This window comes from Perna viridis, chromosome 5 (genome assembly GCF_037379345.1).
Source record: "Perna viridis isolate PV_CMFRI_1.1 ecotype Kerala chromosome 5, ASM3737934v1, whole genome shotgun sequence".
NCBI classification, from domain to species: domain Eukaryota; kingdom Metazoa; phylum Mollusca; class Bivalvia; order Mytilida; family Mytilidae; genus Perna; species Perna viridis.
The window spans coordinates 7,953,151-7,976,778 of NC_142449.1; the positions used below are offsets into that span (position 1 = coordinate 7,953,151).

Consider the following 23,628-nt stretch of genomic DNA (forward strand, 5'->3'; position numbering starts at 1 on the left):
TGATGGCCGATGAGATTGCCAAGCAACGAACAACTGAACTTCAACAGGTCACCGTGATACCGTCTTCAATGATAGGCAGAACCCATACCACAAAGCAAGCTGTATACGGACCCAAAATAAATGATGTGAAACTATTCATAAAAGACGAAAATCAACATAAGCTATAACCGTACTACGAAAAAACAACAACAACCACTGGACTACAGGTTCTTGGCTTGTGACAGGCACTGGGAGTATGTCACTTTTAAATATTTCATACTTTTTGTATCGCGCTAGAACTCTAATAAATAGGCTTCTGGAACAAGGTTATGTTGCTACAAGATTGAAGTCATCACTACAGAACTTTTATGGTCGTTATCATGAACTCGTGGATCGTTATGGTGTATCCATCAGCACCATGAGAACTGATTTATTCAACGGGTCATAGTTTTCCTTCCCTCGTTTGTCTACCCCGGACTTGACTTTTTATGAGCAACTCGGTGGGTGTTTCTAGAAAAGCAGAGGACGCTTACCCTACCGGTGCACCTGGTCCATGCTCCCAGTTTTTAGTGGAGTCCGAGTTGCTCATTTACTTTTGTTACTTTGTATGTATGATTTTAGTTACTCTATGTTCTTTGTTGTGTATTACTGTTTTTCCATGTCTGGTCTTTGTCCCTGGATTACATTTGATTACCGCTTGGTTCCCTTGATTATTCTTTCTGAAACAGTGAATTCATAAATGATTCAGAGCACAAAAAAAAAAAAAAAAAAAAAAAAAAAAAAAAAAAAAAAAAAAAAAAAAAAAAAAAGGAGTATGAAAAACCTTCATTTTATTTTTAAAATAAATTAATACATGTAATGCCGATCCACAATAATATGTAAAATATTATTTTTTTTTAGATATGTAAACCCTGGTTAATTTATAAATTCTTTCTCCGTGAAGTTTAGTTATCAATGAGAGAAATATTTAATACTCAATACAAAATATTTTCTAGCCTTGGTCGAATAAGTTCGACTCCAATTTAAAGGTTTCACATCCTACAAGATTACTTGATTCAACCCATAGTTAAATAAAGTAAAGTGTAGAAAGATCAAGACAATACTTGATTTATTATTGTCATTTCAGACACCCAGCATGTTTAAGTTTTAAATACAGAAGCTGAAACCGAATATCTTTAAACAAATGCATGTAACTCATTGACTATTTTAAGTGGATGCTAACGCACTTGGTGCTGTACATGTAATACATAATCTGATTTTCAGGATATTCGTGACAACATTATTTGAAAATTGTCCTCTTTATCGGTGTAATACAACGTCAATATTTTTTTTTTATTCAGTGTACTTTAAAATCATTTTGTAAGTTTGAACGAAGCCAGGTAACATAATTACCAATGTAATCCTTAAATATTGTGTTCAGGGATGGATCCAAGATTTCAAGAAAATTTTGGTGGATGAATTATGTAAAAACAAAATCTTAGGGACGTGAGCCGGGTCGGCCAAATGAATACGCGCCTGGCATGCCTTGTCGTCTTGAATGTTGACCATTCGAAAAGATTAGCTAGTCGCGTTCATTATCACACTCTCCCTAATTTACTGTGTTTTTAATAAATGACGGTTAATTTATCAAACTGTACATATACTTTTATCTGGGAAGTGAACGAATCGTAATCCTGAAACGCAATCCCCATAGTAAATTCATTCACGTCAGCCTCTCGTTTAAAATAAATGACAAGAGTGACCTCCCTTTTAAAAGAATTCAAATAATGTTTCCATCCCCAGCAGAATCTGCCCCCTCTCTAAAAAATATGTCAAAGAAGAACGCCGTTTCGTTTGTAAGAAGTGAACCTGCATTTATTCAGAAATTTAAAGAGAAAATAGGCTACAAAGAAGAACCAGACATAAATGCAAAAGTAGGTTATAGAGTGGGTTTATGTATTTTCCCTAGAGTGTTGTCCTGTTAGTGTTACATCAAATTCTAAAAGAGTAAATGCAGATGATGTTATTTCACTTTTAGAGTCACAGACAGGTCTACAGCAAATATTTGAGTATTGTGATTCTTAGGTCCTTATTTTCATCAATCACGGCAGGCTTTAAACTAAGAAATTTACATATAAACAGAAAACCACTGAGAATGTAAGAAATTATAATATACGAAACTCTGGTGGCATATCCATATATGTTGATCATAATTTATGTAAAGGTAGTAACAGCTTTGCAGAACAATCATAAAGATATCATATAGGCCAAGTTAGACAAAATGTTCTTTAATCTGAAGAAAGACATATATCTTGAAATAGCTTATTTTTCTCCTGAAAACTCTCTTAATAACATAGATGACTTGAATGAAAGATATTTTCATTTACTTAGAAATATTGAATATTATAGCCAACTAGGAGATATTCTTATCCAAGGGGACTTAATATGCATACACCAGTAATATTCATGATTTTGTTCTAACTGATGATACACAATTCCCAAAAATGAATGATCCAAAATATGTTTGTGATTCTCAGCTTTATAGAAACAATCTTGATAAAAAAACCCAAATGAAAGTGGTAAACTTTTGTTAGATTTATGTGGAGAAGGAGGTATAAGAAAACTAAATGTAAAAAAAACAGATGATTTACTTGGTTATTGGAGAGTTTTGATATCCCATATCAAAAGAAGTAATTATGCTGACGTGGGAATAAACTTCAATTTTGGATTGTTTTTTGATTGGGTGTCTAGGTTCATGGTTGAGTAATCAACAGTAGGATTTCCCGCCAAAGGAAATCTAGGTGACTATTGTTCGAATTGATATGAATTTGATGGACGTGATTTTGAACGTCAGAGTTTCGATTCTTTTGACTGTGTTTTGATTAGTGATTATTTTATTTCTTTGATGAGGACTAACCTTCAAATTGTGTTTGATTGGATGTATGGACATTTATTGATTGTTGTTTGATCTGTGACGGGGCATGGAAACAAGATCAAAGGGACTAGCACATGGTCAAGGAACAAACTACAGAGACTTACACGAATATGGATTTCCAGATGTGAATACCAGCAAAGAGGATTCAACCATTATGGCAGGGGTGGCTTTAGGTACTCCAAATTCTATGAAGACCCAGATAGAAATCGGGAGAGGTGCAGGTCGGTTAGACCGATCGTTCAACCTTTCTACGCCAGGACATGCCAGTATGAACACAGAGAAAATCCAAAGTGAAGCGAAAGCTGTTGAACTTGAAGAGGAAGGGAATGACGACGAAATCGTTTTGCTCAGGAAAAGGCTGGATTCAGCTGAGAGGGACCTAAATCACCGAAAGAAGGAAGCTGAGAAGCAGAGGTTGCAGGAGGAATTGGCGAAAACTGAAAAGGAGTTTAAGCAGTTTGACTATGGGAAAGGTGAGGTTAAGTTAGGAAAGAAATCCTATTCAGAAATTGACATGAAGGATTTAAGACTTATAAAAAACTTAAACAAAAATGTCAACAAGCAATTAGGAAAATTGTGCCTATTTTCAGATTGTGGGTCTAGTGATGGTTCTGAGAAGGAACCCCAATTGGTTCTTATGGAGAAAAATAAACCAAAAAAGATCAAAAAGTCTTGTAAATTTAGTGGTGCCGTCCGTCATGTTGATGATGTTTCAGAGTGTAGCGATTCAGAAACTGAGGTTCAATTGAAGAGATATATCGCTAATAAAATCGGGGATTAGGGCCAAAAGTGCTGATAAGGTAATGAAACAATTACTCTGGCCACAGTCCGCATTGCAATTAGAATTTGTAAATGAAAACCTTAACTTCCATCACTTGGATGTTAAGCTGTTTGTTGCCGGCAAACTTGAGATCATTTTGAGTAACAATTTTGACGAAATCGAGAAGCAGGATTGGCTCCAGTTGCTCAAGAAAATCATGTATTATAGCAACATTTATAGCTGGAAGGGCTTACTCACATTCTATGCAGCTTGGTTAAGGAAAATAGAGCTTGGACAACACGTTCATTAATAAGGACGTTTACTTGGGAGAAAATGTAGATCTGACATACCCAAGGGATGATGATTTGGTAACTTTGGTCAAAGAAAAGGGTACAGGGTGTCACATTTTCAAGAGAGACTTGAGTCGAGTGTACCAACAAATTTACGTTGATCCGTACGATATACATTTGGTTGGTTTTATATGGGAAAACTTTATATTTTGATTCGGTTTTATCTATGGGTTTGTGTTCGGCCACCCAAATTTGTCAAAGGCTTACCAACCCAGTGATGTTCATTTATAAGTCATTCGGATTTAATTTGATCAATTATTTAGATGATTTTGCTGGTGCGGAGGTTCCTGCTAAGTTGCAAAAAGCCTTTGATGAATTGAAAATGTTATTGCTTTCTTGTGGACTTGAAGAATCAAGCTATAAAGCTTGCCCCCCTTCAACATGAATGGAGTTTTTGAGTGTGATGTGCGACACAGTGAAATTAACGTTAGAAATTGGACAAACTTGATGATATCAAATCGCTGTTGAAAGTTTGATAAAGAGATATACAATCTTTGATAGGGAAGTTAAATTTTGTAGCTTTTTGTGTTTGACTGGGTCGGTTATTCATGTCAAGAATTTTAAATTGGCTTCGAAGGGTGTACGACTTATTAGGTGACATACCCGTCCCACAGGAAGTTCAAAAGGACAGTTTATAGTGGTATAAATTTCTACCTTTATATATCGGGATGTCCATAATGGCAATTGAAGAGTGGAGTGGACCAGATTTTGAGGTTTTGTCGGACGCCCATTTGTCAGGGAGCGATTCTCGGAGCAGTGGAGATTTTTTCCATAAGGAATTCCCAGAATTCATTTGTAGTCTAGATTTGTCGATCAGTGCATTAGAACTTTTGAGCATAGTAGTATGCCTAAAAATTTGGGCCTTCAAATCAAAACATAAGAGAATAAGACTCTTAAGCAATAATAGTGTGTCGGTCCAGGTTATCAATATGGGAAAAACTCCGAATTCCTTTATGCAGAATTGTCTAAGGGAAATTTGCTACATAGCAGCTTTGACCGAATTTGAGGTTAGAGCCGTTCATATCAGTGGTTATGACAACAGAATTTCTGATTATTTGTCAAGATATCATATAGATGTGAAAAATAAGCATAGTTTTTTCGAAACTGCAGAAAAACTTGGGGTTTCTCTTGGAGAAGAGGATGTTGCGGACGACACATTTAAGTTTTCCCACGATTGGTGACACTGTATATTTACCTTTTTGTATTTCAGATTTGTTACAGGATTTGAAAGATGATGTCCAATTTTCGATCAAATCTGCTTTTGCCATAGGAACTAGAAAAAACCTTAAAGTTCATTGGAGAGCATTTCTTTTATTTTGTAATTTTTTTAATCTAAATGCTGTCCTCCCTGACCTTGACACCATTTGTTTGTTTATTCATTTTCTCAGTTGTTCGTTTAAATCAGTTTCATCCATCAAAAACTATATTTCTCAGTGCTCCAGCTAGAAATTGAAAGGGGCAGAGTGCTGTTGAGGAGAGGGGCACCTTTGTAGTCGGAAAGGGGCACTTTTTTTTTGGTTCGCATGTTTACCATGTCAAGTTGTTTCATTTTCTGTATGTAATTTTCTTTGTTTTTTTGTTTGAATTCTTCTTTCTGATAACTAGCTGCTGAACCCCACCTCTTATAGTTTATATGAAAATTTTTTGATAGTTACTATATGCAAATATGAAAAAATTGTCATATTTACAATAAGTGCTACAGTTCTACAGCTATGACATTATGTTTTTATTATGTGTCCACATTTTTGTAACTGTGTATATGGTAGCAATAAAGATGTAAACATGTTTTGATTATTTATTACAATATGAAAACTATATCAAATAAAACATTTATATAATTTCAAAATTCATAGCATCACACACTACATTCATACTTCACATTCATTGCTTACAGGCTCAAAATACACATATACACATTCACCCATACAAACAGCGGTTCATGAAAGTTACTAACATTGCTAACAACAAAATCTATCTCACATTCTTCAGAGAACAAACTTCTGAAACACTCACACACTTTCACCATACAAACTGCAGAAATCTACCTCTCAAATACACACCAAAATATACAAAAAAGTACAAAAATAAGTTAAGGCTATAACATGTTTGGTCATTTTTTCACATCAAATAACAGTAAATTTTTACAGAACAAAGCACACTCGAAAATGTTCAGTTGAATAAATGTTTTTAGCACAATGAGTTGATTCTTCTGTCTCTAACTGTGAAAAATCTGATGACTGTGGGCTGAATGATGTCTGCAAACATAGTCTCATCACAGTTCAGTTTGATATTCAGGAGATGGTTTAGAGTGCTGGTCTTTAGACTGTTTTGGTGGCTGGTCTTGATGAGTTTGACTTGAGAGAATACCCTTTCTACTTCTGCTGTACTAAGAGGGAGAGTGGTCGCAATACTTATCAGTTTGTAAACCAACGGGTAGATGTCCTTCAGCTTTGTGGTTGGGTTATGCAGTACTTGAAGTAGATGAGTCAGTGTTTTGTCTTGTAGGTTCATGGTATTGAGTAGTTGTATGAAGTCTTGCCATTGGGTCTGCAGTTCTTCTGGGTCCATTGAAAAGTGGTCTGCAAGGTTGAACATCTCACTGAACCCATAAAGTGACGGAAGGTCTTCTGGTGTACCACTAAGATCCAGGACTGGTCAATGATGTCTGTGTCAACAAACCTGTCTTGGATATTGGTAATCAGTTTGGTGAGGAATGGTTCTTTGACTTTTTTGTTGAAGTCAGAACTTGGAGTAGTTGTCAGTTGTAGATCAGATGACATCTGGGAGTATTTCAGCTGCCAGGGTCCATCTTGTGTTTGTCTGGTTTCTAACATCTTGATGGTTTTGTCTACTGTTGATTTTACCATGCTGAGGTAAATATCTCTATGTTGGAAGACCAGTGATAAAGTGGATATGTGTGGTAGTGTATCTGCCAGCAACAAGAGTGATCTAAGTGTAGTTGGGTCTTTAAGACTCTTCAGGATACCATTACCAACTGGGTCACTAACGTTTCATCGGTTTACTTCATTACTAGTACGGAGTGGAAGCTATCTCTACAGGCTAGTGCAAGTCGATGGTCTCTGCAGTGGTTTGTGATTAAGGATGGGTTGCGGTCTTTTAGTTTTTTGGCTACACCATCAGAAGCAAACCCAGATATGTCATTCAGAAGAAGTCCTTTATTGTTGATCTCTGTGACGATTGAGTTGGTAACTGTATCTGCAGTTGCATTTGGCAACTCTGTGTCTACAAGAAAGTCTGTCTGCAGTTGACCTGTTTGATTGATGTGTCTGGTACAGAGAGCTAGGTGTTAAATGGATCTGTTGTCGGACACTTCATCTACCATTAATGATTAACATGGACTGGACTTGATACTGTTTGCAACTGTGTCAGACACTTGCTCACTCAGTAGGTTAAGTAGCTCCTGAACTGTTTCCCAACTAGAGTATGTTGCATTCTTTGCTAGTCGTAAATTTGCTAAGTTGGTTGCACCAAGCTCTATACAGAGGTCTACCGTGTTGTTGAAGAGGTCAAGGGGAAGGTTCTGGGTAATTATGAAGTACATAACTTTGAGTGCGTCGACGATAGCTTTCTGGGCTGACGAAGTTATTATGTTGGACATAGCGTTGACAGTCTGGTTCAGTTCTAAGGAGAGTGAATGTTAATGTTGATCACTGTCTTGGTGCTCCATTAATTTGTCACAGCGAAGGCACTTGTAACCAGTCTCAGACCAAGTCTTGTTTCCATTGTTATCATAGGACTTGTGTTTCTTGCATAGTTTGCACAACATAACATCGATGGTGTTGCCGGATTCGTCAGTTGCGGTGGTGAAAGAGAAGACAGTTAACCATGCTTTGTTCACGCCAACTTTATGACCACTGGTATTTCTGTTACGGCTAGGCGTAGGCTTGTCTTGTGTAGATGTAGTCTGAGTTGAGGATGTTGTAGGCGTCTCTATACAATCAGTTGGTTTGTCAATAGATGTGGTTTGTACTTTAGTACTTTCATAAGAACTAAAAGAAATAGAAATAAGAAATGGTAAATGAATTTGACTAAACTGAATTAACCACAAAATCCAATCAAACAATTTAAAAATCGAAATGAAAATATTAAAATTTTGTAAAACTTAAAAAAATGATTTTCTTGTATAAAATGTATAATACGAAAATTTGATAGAACCATATAAATGAGGATTAGCGAAAAAACGACCTTTTACAGTTCACCGTGGATAAGTTTTGTTAATTTTTTATGAGAAGAAATAAATCATGTAAAGTTAAAATTCGGATATGAATTTTATAAATTTTAATTATGGAGAAAATTCCACGAAGAAGTAAGATTATTTGCAAATCAGCTTCCAATCTCCGTATGAATACATGTTATTCGTCATTGTCTATCTTGTAATTAATTTTGTTTACACAACGTTCGAAACTTTCATAAATATTTAATCCAATAAATAATAGCTAAATCTTTTAAAATCTAAGGAGCAGCGAGTTTTTATAAGTTATTTTAAGAATTCTATTTTAAGTCATATCATAGGTCACGATAAAATCATGGTTCAAACAAGCAATCGAACTTTTAAAATTATGTATTTTTTAAAACTTTTGTTCGAAAATTTAATGTCATCAGTACATGTACGTGGTCACATAAATATTTTATTTGACAAAAATATAAAATGACTGATACAGAGTTGAATCTGTGTTGAAGAACGATCTGATAGATGCGTTCGTCTTTTCAACTTGCTGCTTGTCGCTGGCAAGTTGAGCTAAACGTCGTTTCTGCGAAGGCATAGTGGTTTATGAATAACTAAAAAACTGACTCAAAACGCACGTTATTTACATTTATCAGCTGTGACATTGAGTAGAAATTCTGGAATGCGTACCTTACATCTGTTGTTGCAATTTCCTTTCCCACATCTTAATGAATTTTCCATAAAGCTGCTGTTTAGGGGGATATCTAGATGTAATCCCCATATGATAAAACAGGTGCAACCTATTACTCCTAAGATTTTTTTTGAAATTAGAAATCTTTTAGATTTATCAAATTGTAATGAAGCTACATTTTGGTGTTTATTTTTGTTTGCCTTTTTTTGTAATGCCATTAGTAATGGCTCGCAAATCAAATTTAGTTCCGAACAGCATTTCTACCTTTGATCCTAGAAAACACTTAACCAGGAGTAAAATTGTATTAGAAGATGATATTGCTATTGTCATTTTCGAGTGGTCCAAGACCATTCAGTTTGGTCAACGAATATTAAAAATACCTTAGTTGGCAATGCAGATTCAAAATTATACCCTATTAAGGCTTATGAAAACATGTGCAGGCTTGTACCAGCGCCACCAGAATCGTGGGCATTTATGCTGAAATTGAGAGGTAGAATCGTACCTGTAACTTACTTACAATTCAATTCTTTTTTTTAGACACAGCAGCACGTTTGGGCCGTGACTCTTCGCTTTTTTCTACCCATAGTTTCAGGAGGGGTGGAGCAACATATAGTTTTCAATCCAAAATTCCTTCCGAAGTGATAAAACTACATGGGGACTGGGCAAGGGACGCCTACATGTTGTACTTGCAATTTTCAATGTCCGACAAACTTTCCGTTGCAAGGTGCATGGCTGATTCCTTACCCATTTAAATATTCCTTCAGGTACTTTGAATGCCATTTTATTTTCTGACTTGATAGCAAAATACGTGGTTTATGTAGATGGATTGACAGTGAAAAGTAACAGGGGTGCCAGTATATCTGAGATGGAAAATTCGTAAAGCAAGACTACTTGCATTTGAACTCTTATGATGTCATTAGGATACATGTAGGAACTAATGACGTTAATTATAACTATCAAGAAGATAATGCAGGCTTATAAATTCCTGTTTCGAGCCTTAGGACATGTTGCGAACAATGTACCGTTAATTGTCAGCTCTATTCTTCCAAGACTTATTGATTATGATTCTTCTAGGGGTATTTGCATGCAAATCAACACCCGACTTGAAGAGTTTTGTCGTAAAAACAATCTGAAGTTTGTTCGTTCTTATAATGGGTTTCTGCATGCAGGTCGCCCAATTTCTGGCCTGTATGCTGTTTGGGATGGGGGTTACATTTGAATAGGGAAGGCACACTGCAATTGCGACAGTGCACCATTCGCACTATCCATGCATAATTTCTTGTATTGTTAATGTTTATTCTTTATTTTATATTTCATGTTTGATAATCTCAAAATTACATGTACCTACAAAGGAGTATTTATCCTTTGAGGATTTTGCTTTGCAAGGAAGTAGCTTATTCCTCGGAGATTTGTCGTCTCTTGCAAAGGAGTAGCTTATCCTTTGGGAGAATAAATCTAGTAATTTCAAGGTGGCAGTGTACACTTTGGTTTTATCCATTCATTTGGTATGAAAAGGAGTATCTCATCCTTTTTACCAGTTTTTTATCTTTGCAAGGAAGTAGACCATGCCTTGGAGATTGCAGTGTAGATTCTTGCAAAGCAGTAGCTTATGCTTTGGGATTCTAGATTGTCTAGGTATCCTGACTTTGTTCATTTCATCTGATGCTAGTTTTTTTTTGTTTGGCAGGCTTGTTTGGCAGATTTTGTTATTTTTTGTGTTGCCCGCCAATATCATTTTGTATATAATATATATGTTTTATTGTACTTTATTGATATTATGATGTATTCATATGTACATATTTGTTTTCAGGTCAGCCAAAAATTAATTAAAATTAAACTTTCTGTAGTCTTATTTCATGGTCAGTCATAATTACACTTGTATAACATATAAGGGATGTAGTGTTGTTGATTATTCAATAGCATCTCATGACCTCTTCAATAATATTGGAACTTTTAATGTTCATGATTTTACAACTATTTCAGATCATTGCACAACTAGTTGCTCACTGTTCACTTGCTTTAATAACTTAAAAATCTCACAAAAAGGTAACCTTGAACCCCTTCTGGGCAAGTTCATATGGAATGAAGAAACACTGGTTAAATACTCAAATAATATTCAAAGCCCTCATGTAAAACAAAAGTTAAATGATTTCATGACAACTTTACACACTGACTGTGAAACAGCCGTTGAAAACATAAATACAACTTTATATGATACTGCCTTAAACTCTACTAAACTTATTAAAAGCTTCCCAAAAAATAAAAATAAAAGAAATTCCCCAAAACCATGGTTCACAGAATCTTGCCATGACCCTCGTGTAACTGTACACAAATATTGTTCGCTTGTAAATAAAAATCCCAATAATGGTGAGTACAGGAAAACCTTTTACTCTCTCCGTTCTAAATATAGAAGGTGTTGTAAAGAAAAGAAAAAATAAAAAGCACAAATCTATGTTCAGATATCAAACAACTTCAATAAGTATCCTAAATCTTTTTGGAACCTTATAAATAAACTAAACAAGTTATCAGAAAGCAATAAAGATGAAAAGTTTTATGAAAAAGAATTTATAAATTTTTTTAAGGACATGAATTCTGGTCATTCAAAAAATAACAATTTTCATAAAATGATGATTTCAAACCTTAAGAATAATCTTGCAGAAAATAATCTCAATAATGAACACACTTTCAACAACAGAATAGACTCAAATGAAATATTAAAAACAATAAAGACACTAAACAATGGCAAATCAGCAGGAGCTGATATAATTTCAAATGAAATGATCAAGTGTGGTACTCAAGTCTTACTGAAACCACTATGTAAACTCTTTAACCTAATATTCATTTCAGGATCATTCCCTAAAATATGTAATGAGAGTTACATTTCTTTATTATTTAAAAAAGGAGATAAATTAGACCCATCAAACTACAGAGGGATATCAATTACCTCTAATCTAGGTAAACTTTTAAATAAAATTATTCATGAAAGATTGTATCAATTTATTGAATCCAATGAACTGATTGATAAAAATCAAATTGGATTTAAACCAAAATCATGAACTACTGATCATATTTTTACCTTTAGGTCAATAATAGATAACTACAATAGAAAGAAAAAGAAAATCTTTGTCGCCTTTATAGACTTTGAAAAGGAGTATGATATGGTTTGGCGAGAAGGCCTCTTCTATATATTATCAAAACATAAAGTCCCGAATAAAATATTTAATATCAAAACACAAAATGCCGAATTAAATTCCCTAATGGTTTAAGTCAATAATTTCCCACCAGTTGTGGAGTTAAACAAGGTGATGTCCTCAGTCCTACCCTTTTTTAATCTGTTTATAAATGGTATTTTTGATCAGCTTAAAAATGGGAACACTGGACCAATATTAATTGGTAATTTAAAAATTATATCACTGATGTATGCAGATGATATTATTCTGCTGTCAGAAACAGAAAAAGGCCTGCAAAATGGTTTTTGCATTTCATGGAAACTTGAAGTAAACACAAAAAAATAAAAAAATAATTATATTTAATTCAAAAAGTTTTCTCAACCACTTCAGTATTGATAAAAATATGCTAAAACAGTAAAATCTTACTTCTACCTGGGCATTACATTTAACTACAATGGTAATTTGAATCTATCAAAAATAAAGAAGAAAGGGAAGAATGGCCTGGTTTAAAATAGAAAAAAGTTATATCTATAGATGTTCCTTGTAATTTACTTGAAAAGTTATTTGACACTTTGGTAATACCTGTTATTCTGTATGGAAGTGAGGTCTGGGGAGCTGGAAAAACCACTATGTAAACTCTTTAACCTAATATTCATTTCAGGATCGTTCCCTAAAATATGTAATGAGAGTTACATTTCTTTATTATTTAAAAAAGGAGATAAATTAGACCCATCAAACTATAGAGGGATATCAATTACCTCTAATCTAGGTAAACTTTTAAATAAAATTATTCATGAAAGATTGTATCAATTTATTGAATCCAATGAACTGATTGATAAAAATCAAATTGGATTTAAACCAAAATCATGAACTACTGATCATATTTTTACCTTTAGGTCAATAATAGATAACTACAATAGAAAGAAAAAGAAAATCTTTGTCGCCTTTATAGACTTTGAAAAGGAGTTTGATATGGTTTGGCGAGAAGGCCTCTTCTATATATTATCAAAACATAAAGTCCCGAACAAAATATTTAATATCAAAACACAAAATGCCGAATTAAATTCCCTAATGGTTTAAGTCAATAATTTCCCACCAGTTGTGGAGTTAAACAAGGTGATGTCCTCAGTCCTACCCTTTTTTAATCTGTTTATAAATGGTATTTTTGATCAGCTTAAAAATGGGAACACTGGACCAATATTAATTGGTAATTTAAAAATTATATCACTGATGTATGCAGATGATATTATTCTGCTGTCAGAAACAGAAAAAGGCCTGCAAAATGGTTTTTGCATTTCATGGAAACTTGAAGTAAACACAAAAAAATAAAAAATAATTATATTTAATTCAAAAAGTTTTCTCAACCACTTCAGTATTGATAAAAATATGCTAAAACAGTAAAATCTTACTTCTACCTGGGCATTACATTTAACTACAATGGTAATTTGAATCTATCAAAAATAAAGAAGAAAGGGAAGAAAGGCCTGGTTTAAAATAGAAAAAGTTATATCTATAGATGTTCCTTGTAATTTACTTGAAAAGTTATTTGACACTTTGGTAATACCTGTTATTCTGTATGGAAGTGAGGTCTGGGGAGCTGGAAAAACTTTCAGTGACTCTGACCCATATGAACACTTACATTTGAAATTCATAAAAGAAATCCTTGGAGTTCAATTGAATATGATTAAATTTTTAAACCATATCCTTACTTCCCCTGATACACTAGTCTACGAAATGTTCAGAGAAGTTAAAAACAACAACTTGTGGATGTCCAATTTAAAAAATATACTAAATAAATTACGGTTCTGTCATCTTAACTTACAACATAGTAACCTTCAATTTTATATCAAAAGAATCGAACAAAGACTACACGATCAGTTTAAGCAAAATTTGGTAGGCTCACTAGCTATGAGTGAAAACTGTCATTTTTTCTGTTAAATATTTATTCTGTCTATAAGACCCCCATATATTGATTTATGTAAATCTAAAATAGAAAGATATATCATCAGTAAATTTTGTTTAGTGCACATGCACTAGAAATAGAAAGGGGTCATTACAAAAACATTGGGAGAAAAAGACGTATTTGTAAATCATGTAATAGTGGGAACATAGAGGATGAATATCATTTCTTCTCGGTGTGCACCCACTACACACTGCAAAGAAATCAATACAGAATGAAATTGGACAACCATAATTTGATTTCTTCATCAAAACCTCACCTCACACTAAGAGACATAGCATATATATTAAACAGTACCTCTATATAAATACTAAAAATAACTATGAAATTCATGAATGAATGTTGGAATCGAAGGTCAATTTAATTTAACAGAAGTTATATTAATATATAATGTTAAAACTACAGTTTAATCTGTTTTGATCAGATTTACACCACTGTCACACCATGGTCATAAATTTAGTTTATATGTAATGTATATTACATTGTTCTGTTTTTGTTCATGGTATAACCATTTACTGTAAATGTGTTTGTGCAAATAAAATTGTCTATTGTCTACGTCTAAAATTTGGGGTGTTAAGTAAATTTACAGAAAAAGTGTTAAAGCCTATTTTTAGATGATTAAAAGTTTTAATGATAAAAAAACCAAAATTAAAGACACTTATTCATGTTTTGATCACACTGTTAAACCAGTGAAATTTAGGGTTCTTTTCAAAGTGACAAACTTAATGAATCTAACAATTGTAATTTCTGAAAATTATGCTCTGATTTACTGCAAAAGAATGTACACAAATAAGTGTGTAAATATTTACTTGAAGTAAATTAAAGGACAACAGCCATTAGTGAATGGGAGAATTAGGTTGCTTTCCAAAAATTATAGAAGTTATTTTAAATATGCTACCATATTATGCCAGATTATATTTTAGTGATAAAGGACTAGCTTTCCTTACATCAGGATGAGGATAAGGAATCATGTGGATTAGTTGTATTAAAGTTATACTAAATTTTGAAGGCATACCAGAAAGCAAATTATTTATTAATGAAAAAAAAATAAAAGATTAGTTTTAAAAAAATTACATGAAAACAAAAAAAATGTTTGCATGAACAATTATGTAGAGTTCATCCAAACCAAGATCATGACAATAAACATATTATAGGAATATTGTACATAACATTTTTTTAATCAGTATATTTTAATGAATGTTGATATGTTTATTTTAATCAGTATATTTTAATGAATGTTGATATGTTTATTTTAATCAGTATATTTTGATGAATGTTGATATGTTTATTTTAATCGGTATATTTTAATGAATGTTGATACGTTTATTTTAATCAGATTATTTTAATGAATGTTGATAGGTTTTTTTTTATCAGTATATTTTAATGAATGTTGATATGTTTAACATGCTATAGTCTTGTTCCTAAGATATTTTATTTGGGGAGTTTGCATTGTAAATATTTCATTTTTTTTAATTGTGCAGTTTACACCATCTTTTCTTTTTATTTTATATAGAAAGCCAAGATGCCAGATTTTAGTGCTGATGATTATGGTGACCAGCCTGATAAAGATGATGAGAAACCTGTAGTAGTTGTCTTAAAGAAAGGAGATTTAACTGCAGAGGAAGCTAATGACATACAAACTCAATTAAATAAGGAAGGAAAAAGTAAGCATTAGTTTTCAAATCAGTTCTTGTGTAATCATAAAGCCTCCAATTATTTTTATACACATTTTATAGGTGACCTTTTCTTATCAATTTACTATACTTCCAAATGTCATCTCAGCTACCAGAATCTTTGTAAGTACTTGTTCAGATATTTCATAATTGTATGCTGCTTTAAAGTGTTAAATTACCCATTTGACAAAAATCTTAGCTTCCATTGATTGGAATGGTTTAAAGTTATGTTTTCTTCTTCTTTAAATTAGTTGTACATTTAAGTAGGAGTAATTTTAAAAATCAGACAGAAAGTGATTCATGCATGTCAAAATACCACCAAATTCAATATTATTTCTTGTTCAGAAACAGTGACTAATCTTATAACAAGTCTTAGTTTTTCATTTGGTTGTTGCGCTTTTGAGAATAAAAAATATATATATTGTACATGAAATGGGCACTTTGCCACAGTTATCATTCATAATTTTAGTTTGATTTAGTTGATTTTAGTGGGAGATGAATATATGATTTTCTAAAAAGTGCTGATCTGAATGCAGAAATGATTATCGTTATGTGACAGTATAGCATATGTAGACTGTAAAAGCCTTGTTTCTTTGGTGGGTTTTTCTACACCATGAATCACTTTACCGTTGTTAGTGTCTGAATTTTATGTGGACTGGTACTCAAAGCAAATGCTGGCTGATATTAACTACCTGTACAACAGAGTGGGTATCATGTGTACCATTTCATGTTTTAAATCAGTAGTAGTATTTTTTATGGTTGTTTATTTTTTTTTATTTACAATAATCACAATATTACCTGGGATAACCATTACATGAAAAAACATAAGTTGCAATGTTTCTTATCATTTCCTCTTTGTAATTTGACATGCAGAATATAGTTTATCACTGTCTGGCCCTCCATGTGCTTTACAATCATTTTTCAAGGGATTTTAATAATTTATAGTGGAACAATATAATAAAGAATGGATATGGTGAAATGCAACAAATGCACCAGCAAAGTATTGACTATTTTGTATTTAGGTTATATGCTGGTCCAGCATAAATACGAAATAGCGAATACTTTCGAAGATCAACAAGTGTAAACAGACCTGTAAGTAAGCTCTGAAAGGCACCAACAACAAAAGTAATTAATAATCCACAGTAACACAATGATGACACTTCTTCAAAATAAAACTGAAATAAGGTAAAATAACAACACAGACACATTAATAACCAACATCTCCTGACTATGGACAGACACATATATGTGGTGGGGTTAAACCATTTTATAAGGCCTTTACCATCCTTATAAAATTGGGAAATTTAGGATATCTATGATCAGTAGATCTACTTCCTCGAGTTGTTTTCCCATTTTCATTGTTTCAGACTTGATGATCTTTTTTAGCTCACCTGGCCAAAGGCCAAGTGAGCTTATGCCATCACTTTGCATCCGTCGTCGTCGTTGTTGTGGACAAATTTTAAAAAATCTTCTCCTCTGAAACTACTGGACTGACAGGTTTTAAACTTGGCATGATTGTTCCTCAGGGTGTTCTGCACAAGATGACCGTTGGGATTTTTGATTCATGAAAAAACATGGCCGCTGTTACTTAAAATAGAACATTCAGATTGCAGTTTTTTGCAAATAACTCAAAAACCGTTGCCTTTAGAAAATTTCTGTCTGGATAATATTGTTCAGCATTATGAGACGAACTTATGCCAAAATTTTCAAAATGATTGGTCAACTGATGTAGGAATTACGACCCCTGAAATAGTTTTTTTTGCATTTTCGCATGTGCAACTTCGAAAATCTTCTTCTCAAAATCCATTGCACAGAATTAAATGAAAGTTGGCATATTTGTTCCTTAGGGTATTCCACACAAATTGACCATTCTGATGACCGATTTTTGATTCATGAAAAAACATGGCGACCATTACTAAAAATAGAATATAGGGGTCAGATGGCAGTTTTTTTTGCAAATAACTCAAAAACCATTGCCTTTACCAAATTTCTGTCTGGGTGAAAGTGTTAAGCATCATAAGAAGGACCCATGCCGAAATTTTCAAAACCATTCATTGACTAATGAAGGAGTTACAACCCCTTAAACAGTTTTTTTTGTTGTTGTTTTTTTTTTTTTACATGTACAACTTTGAAAATCTTCTTCTCTAAAACCATTTAACATCATTGAATGAAAATAAGCATAATAGTTCTTTAGTGTATTGTGCTCAAAATGACTGTTGTGATTCTTAATCCGTGAATAGATACGGCTGCCTATACTAAAAATGGAACTTAGGGGTCATAAGACAGGTTTTTGAAAAAAATTAAAAAATTGTTGCCTTTAGCAAAATTCTGGTTCAGGTCATGAAAATGCTGTGAAAAATATTTCCTGCATTTGACAATTTTAGTTGATTTTAACTTAGCCTGTCTCATTCCTCAAGTTTTTCAAATAAGCAAATGGTTAACCAGGTGGGCGATTCAGGCTCTCTTGAGCCTCTAGTTTAACTTCAAATAAAAATGGATAGCTTTATCATTTGCTTGAGTGCCACTGTTGATTTTTGTATCGGTAATTAAGATTTCACATTTGTTGCAAACAGATAGAATTTATATAACTTTGTCTTTCTTTTCTTAGATGAACCACCAGTTGATGGAAAAATCACTTTCAAAAAGCCAGAAAAGAGATCAAGTAAAAGTACCTCAGACTTAGATGTGAGCACAGCTAAAAAGAAGAAAGACATCAAAATTGTAAAATCAAATTCCAAGAAAGTAAAGGATACAAAATTATTATCATTTGGTGATGATGAAGATAATGATGAGGACACTTAATCATACAATTTTTGCTGTCTGTAATTGTTTATATATGATAGAAAAAAAGGCAGTAAAAAGTTACAATTCAGGAATATTTGGTATGTTTTGTGTCACTGGCTGCAGAAAATATGGATTGAGATTGTGATGTAGTAAAAGAAGTGAAAGAGAAAAAATGAAACAAGTGAGAGATATTGAGTGAAAATACTGGTACATTTTTAGCTGACCTGACCATAGGCCATGTGAGCTATTGCCATCACTTGGCGTCCATCGTCGTCGTGGTTGTTAACAATTTCTTCAAACATCTTCTCCTCTGAAACTACTGAATAGATTTGCATTAAACTCATAATGACTGTTCCTTAGAGGATCCTGCACAAAATGATTGTTTGGATTTTTGATCAGTTAAAAATCATGGCCACTCTTACTAAAATAGAACATAGGGGTCAGACAGCAGATTTTTGCATATATCTCCAAAACCGGTAAAAGTATTCAGCATGATGAGATCTATCTGTGGTCAAATTTTGGTGGAAATCTGTTTACCGGTGTTGGAGTTATTGCCCTTTTTGGACGTTTTTTGCTGTTTTTTGATGTTATTACTTTCAAAAATCTTCTGCTCAAAAACTACTTTACAGAATTCAATGAAAGTTGGTATTTTTAATTTTTAGGGTATCCTTAACAAAATGACCATTTGGATTTTTGAGTGGTTAAAAAACATGGCCTCTGTTACTAAAAATAGAACATAGAGGTCAGACAGCAGATTTTTTTAAAAAATATCTCCAAAACCATTAGGTTTAGTCAAATTCTGACAGGATAAAAGTATTCAGCATGATGAGATCTATCTATGGTCAAATTTTGGTGAAAATCTGTTGACCCATGTTGGAGTTATTGTCCTTTTTGGACATTTTTGATGTTATTACTTTCAAAAATCTTCTTCTCAAAAACTACTTTACAGAATTCAATGAAAGTTGGTATTTTTTGTTTTTTAGGGTATCCTTAACAAAATGACTGTTTGGATTTTTGATCGTTTAAAAAACATGGCCACTGTTACTAAAAATAGAACATAGGGGTCATACAACAGATTTTTGCATATATCTCCAAAACCATTAGGTTTAGCCAAATTTGACATGAATAAAAGTATTCAGCATGATGAGATCTATCTGTTGTCAAAGTTCTGTGAAAATCTGTTGAACCATGTCGGAGTTATTGCCTTTTTTGGACGTTTTTTGCTGTTTATGATGTTATTACTTTCAAAAATCTTCTTCTCAAAAACTACTTTACAGAATTCAGTGAAAGTTTGTATTTTTAATTTTTGGGGTATCCTTAACAAAATGACCATTACTAAAAATAGAACATAGGGGTCGTACTGTAGATTTTTGCTTATATCCAAAACCATTAGGTTTGGCCAATATCTTTCAATTGCTGAAATATCCTTATTATAAGGCCTACAAAAGTCTCCAAGGGATCAAAGTTGTCAGATGACTCCATATAAGGGTTATTGCCTTTGAGAGGTGAAAAATGACTTTTTTTTTTTACAGTTTTCAGCCTATATCTTTATGTCTTTAAAACTATGATAGACAGAATAAAATTTTCAGTTGCTGAAATGATTCTTATTACAAGGCCTACAAAAGTCTCCAGGAATCAAAGTTGTCAGACAACTCCATATAAGAGTTATTGTCCTTGAAAGGTTAAAAATTACTTTTTTTGCAGTTTTCAGTCAATATCTTGAAAACTATAATAGATAGAATGAAACTTTCAATTGATGAAATGATCCTCATGATAAGTCCTACCAAAGCCTTCATAGAGTCAAAATTGTCGGACAACTTCTTGTTAGAGGTATTGCCCTTGAAAGGTAAAAATTTTACCAGGTGAGTGATTCAGGCTCCTGGGAGCCTCTTGTTCATTAATGTAAACAATGGTCATTAATTTTAGTACATTGTATTACCTTGTATCATTCTGTATGTCTTACCGAATAGAATGTATGTACTGAATATTGTGAACCCTACAAATTAGACACTGTAATAGTACATGTATTATTTTTCGTGGGGTACAAATTTTTTGTGGTTATGGTGGGTTCGGTAAACCACAAAATTTGGTTCTCAGCAAAAAGGAAATTATCCATTAGTTTGTATGATAGAGTTGTCGAATCCACGAATTCAAGAATCAATGAACTGATAAGTTTTGCAAAACCACAAAAATTGGTACCCATGAATAAAAGTACTTTCATAGTTGCTTTTTTTTGCCTTATTGTAAATTTAGTCTACACATTTTGAAGTGATAGTATTTTTACGTTTTTTGTATTTACTTACTGTAGCAAAAAATACTTATTTTTGTATTTACTTACTGTAGCAAAAAATACTTATTTTTGTTTTTTTTTTTCAGAAATTGTTTATATATTATTGGTTATTAAGTAATTTAAAATTTTTTTTTTAATATTGAACACTATTTTTCATTGTTACCTTGTGTATTTGTCATTTTAAGCAGTAGTTTTGATAGGAGGATGTAATTTGATCTTATAGTGTCTTTTAGGTAAATTGAAATGAGAAGCTTTTGGTTATTGTTAATTAAAACTATCACTATATATCCCCAATTGCAAAGTGGAGGTATAATAAGAAAAAAACTAATGTATTGTCAATAATAATCCATCATATCAAATCTGTGCTTCAAGTCTGAAATACTTCTAGCTTCTAAAAGCTAAGAAAACATACTATGCTTCATTTTAGGTAAAGCATAAGTCACATTTAACAGGAAGTTATGGTCTGACAGAATATTGTATAGAAGAAAACATAAAAGTAGTTACTATAAAGCAGTTTACCAAATTTGTCATTATTCTATCAATTAGTTACTGCAAAAATACAACTGAAATAGACTGTATGATTGCTGAATAGCCATGTCTTTTGAGTGGGGATACAATTTTATTTCTTGGTGGCTAAATAGTTTGCTCTTCTTAAAATTGCAAGTCCAGCTATGCATAAAAGCTTGACATCACATACGTGTTATTGTTTTCTTGAATTTATTTTGTTTTTATCATTGATTTCAAACTTTTTACACACATGCTAACAAACACGTTAGATCTGCAATTTACACTGGTATTTGTATGCATTGCACAGTAGTGAATACAAACATTTTTCATGAAACAATTGTGTATGGTTGTGAAATGCCTAAAAAGTTTACACAGATAATTCCTACTGTTCTTATTGGAAATAACAGTGACCAAAAAAAAAAAAAGATTTTGTGGTTAATTACAGCCAACTTCTAAATGATATACTTTTCATCACACATTTGGATCTGCCTGGTTCTAACAAACTTATTAGCCCCACAGACAATAGCCCCCCTCCCTGGACAAAAGCCCCAATCTTATAATAAGCTTAATGTTAATGTAAAAATATATATTTATTTTTGGTTTCTTAACAAAAACAATTATCAAAAGACAACTCAAAATTTACTTCTATTGAAACGAAAAAAAAATCAAATGGTTTCAATTGAATATTTCCTGACTGACTTCAATTTCAAACTTATTGAAAGTTGTTATCATAGTTAAATAAACAACTATGAACATCATGAAATGATCAAATATCAAAATACATTAGAACTAAATGATTATACCATTCATCTAAACTTTAAAACTTAAACTAAAATAAAATTTCAAACTGAAATAAATGTTTAAAATTTTACACTTTCAGTATTATAGAAATATTATTTATTTATTCAATTTCTCATTGGGGGGGAGGGTGACTTTTGTCCTGATACCATCTGCCATACGAAAGGTACGGGAATTTGTTTAAAGGTGCTTGGCATGTACTTCAGCAACAAAATGTTTCACAACAATTTTTTTGTTACTTATAGAACCCACCTGACACTTAAATTGATCAGTAATGCTGAGAGAATAAAATGTGGACCTCAAGCCGACCCCTATAGTATATAAGTGTTTTGTCATCCTGTTATTGCCACTATTTACCTCTAGTAGAAATAAAAAAAATCATTTGAAGTAAAAAAAGACACAAAAAAAAACAAGAACATATTTCTATAGATATGTTATTTATTCTTTAGGTGTACAAATATAATTCCTTCAATAAATAACACTTTTTCAACATCTTCAACAAAGTAAAAATATATTTACAATTCATAACACTCATAAAGTCTAAGAACAAAGTTTTGCTGAAAGGTAGCTAAACATAAAAAAATCAGTTAATATTGGACGGACACAATTGTCAACATTAATTAGAAATAGACTTGGAATGTAGTTTTTGTGGACGGAATGAGAGTTTGAAGTGCCATATCAGTTTCAAAATTTAAGGAGGATTAAAATACAAACTTATAATTTGCAACAAAATAAATTAATATCACAGACTACATGATTGAACAGTTTTAGCACTTCAAGGTGTTACACCTTTCAAATAAAACACCCACTGGGCATTTGATGTACCTCCAGCAGATTTCAAACAGGTAACAATCAGTTTTCCCATCACTTGTGCCTTTGATCCACTATCATTGCCATGGAAACCAACTCCAATTCTCTGGTCTCGGGGTCCTCGGACAGTATCACTTTGTTTAGTAACATAGAAGGCTTCATTATCCACTTGATAAGTGAATGATGTTTGTCCATGAAAGACATTTCTGAATGGAATGTTTGTGGTTTGGCTAGCTTTAATTATAAATGGTCCTTGTGGTTTGGCAGGTACACAGGTTCCATACAGGGGGAATATGTATTCACCGCTGGTTGGGGAACTGATTGTCAGGATACCTTTGTGTTCACCTAGCTGTGATGGTTCAAAGGTCACATCTACAGAGACATCAGTACCACCCATAGAACCTGGAACAGCAGCTACTGTCTTGTCCACATGGAAGTTGTGGTGGTTGTCAATCTGCACATCATAAAATAATACATTTATGAATGGTTGAAAGGTAAAATTTATTAATATTATGTGCAGATTTATGAATACTATTTAACAACAAAAATTATCACAAATTATGATCATCTAATAAGTTGGTTTGCTATCAATAATATTTTTTTTCATCTTTTTCTTTATTGGCACAAATTGACAGATCATTTGCTATTACTTTGAAAGTGAAATACAGGTGAATCCTGGATTTCAGGTTAGAGAGAGGCTAAACAGAATTGATAACTGAACAGAGAGTTGGCAAAATTTTATTAGGTATACTAAGT

At 32.7% G+C, this 23,628-nt stretch overlaps 2 protein-coding genes and 1 pseudogene across 11 annotated transcripts in view; 1 reads left to right on the top strand and 2 right to left on the bottom strand.

The window, feature by feature from the left end:
* Positions 1 to 1,750: 1,750 nt before the first annotated feature.
* LOC148615820 (uncharacterized protein KIAA1143 homolog) lies at positions 1,751 to 21,601 on the top strand. Its single transcript, XM_088582453.1, has 3 exons — positions 1,751 to 1,892; positions 15,524 to 15,674; positions 18,292 to 21,601. Exons 1-3 carry the CDS (start codon positions 1,788 to 1,790, stop codon positions 18,483 to 18,485), a joined length of 450 nt encoding a protein of 149 aa, XP_088438579.1. The 5' UTR covers positions 1,751 to 1,787; the 3' UTR covers positions 18,486 to 21,601.
* Positions 6,122 to 7,714, bottom strand: LOC148615821 (E3 SUMO-protein ligase KIAA1586-like; annotated as a pseudogene).
* Positions 21,602 to 22,482: 881 nt separating the features above from the next.
* LOC148615822 (axonemal central pair apparatus protein HYDIN-like) overlaps positions 22,483 to 23,628 on the bottom strand; it is a 46,682-nt gene continuing 45,536 nt past the window's right edge. For all 10 annotated transcript variants that reach the window (XM_088582452.1, XM_088582449.1, XM_088582444.1 and 7 more), the window contains one exon: positions 22,483 to 23,326. In XM_088582452.1, the coding sequence (XP_088438578.1) occupies positions 22,838 to 23,326 (489 nt within the window). In that variant the 3' untranslated portion in view covers positions 22,483 to 22,837. The remainder of the gene's footprint in view (positions 23,327 to 23,628) is intronic.

Excerpts from the sequence above, each read along its gene's own strand:
- LOC148615820 (XM_088582453.1), top strand. The coding sequence starts at position 1,788 with ATGTCAAAGAAGAACGCCGTTTCGTTTGTAAGAAGTGAACCTGCATTT. Across the intron at positions 1,893-15,523 it reads AACCAGACATAAATGCAAAA|AAAGCCAAGATGCCAGATTT; the intron begins GTAGGTTATAGA and ends TATTTTATATAG. Across the intron at positions 15,675-18,291 it reads ATTAAATAAGGAAGGAAAAA|ATGAACCACCAGTTGATGGA; the intron begins GTAAGCATTAGT and ends TTCTTTTCTTAG.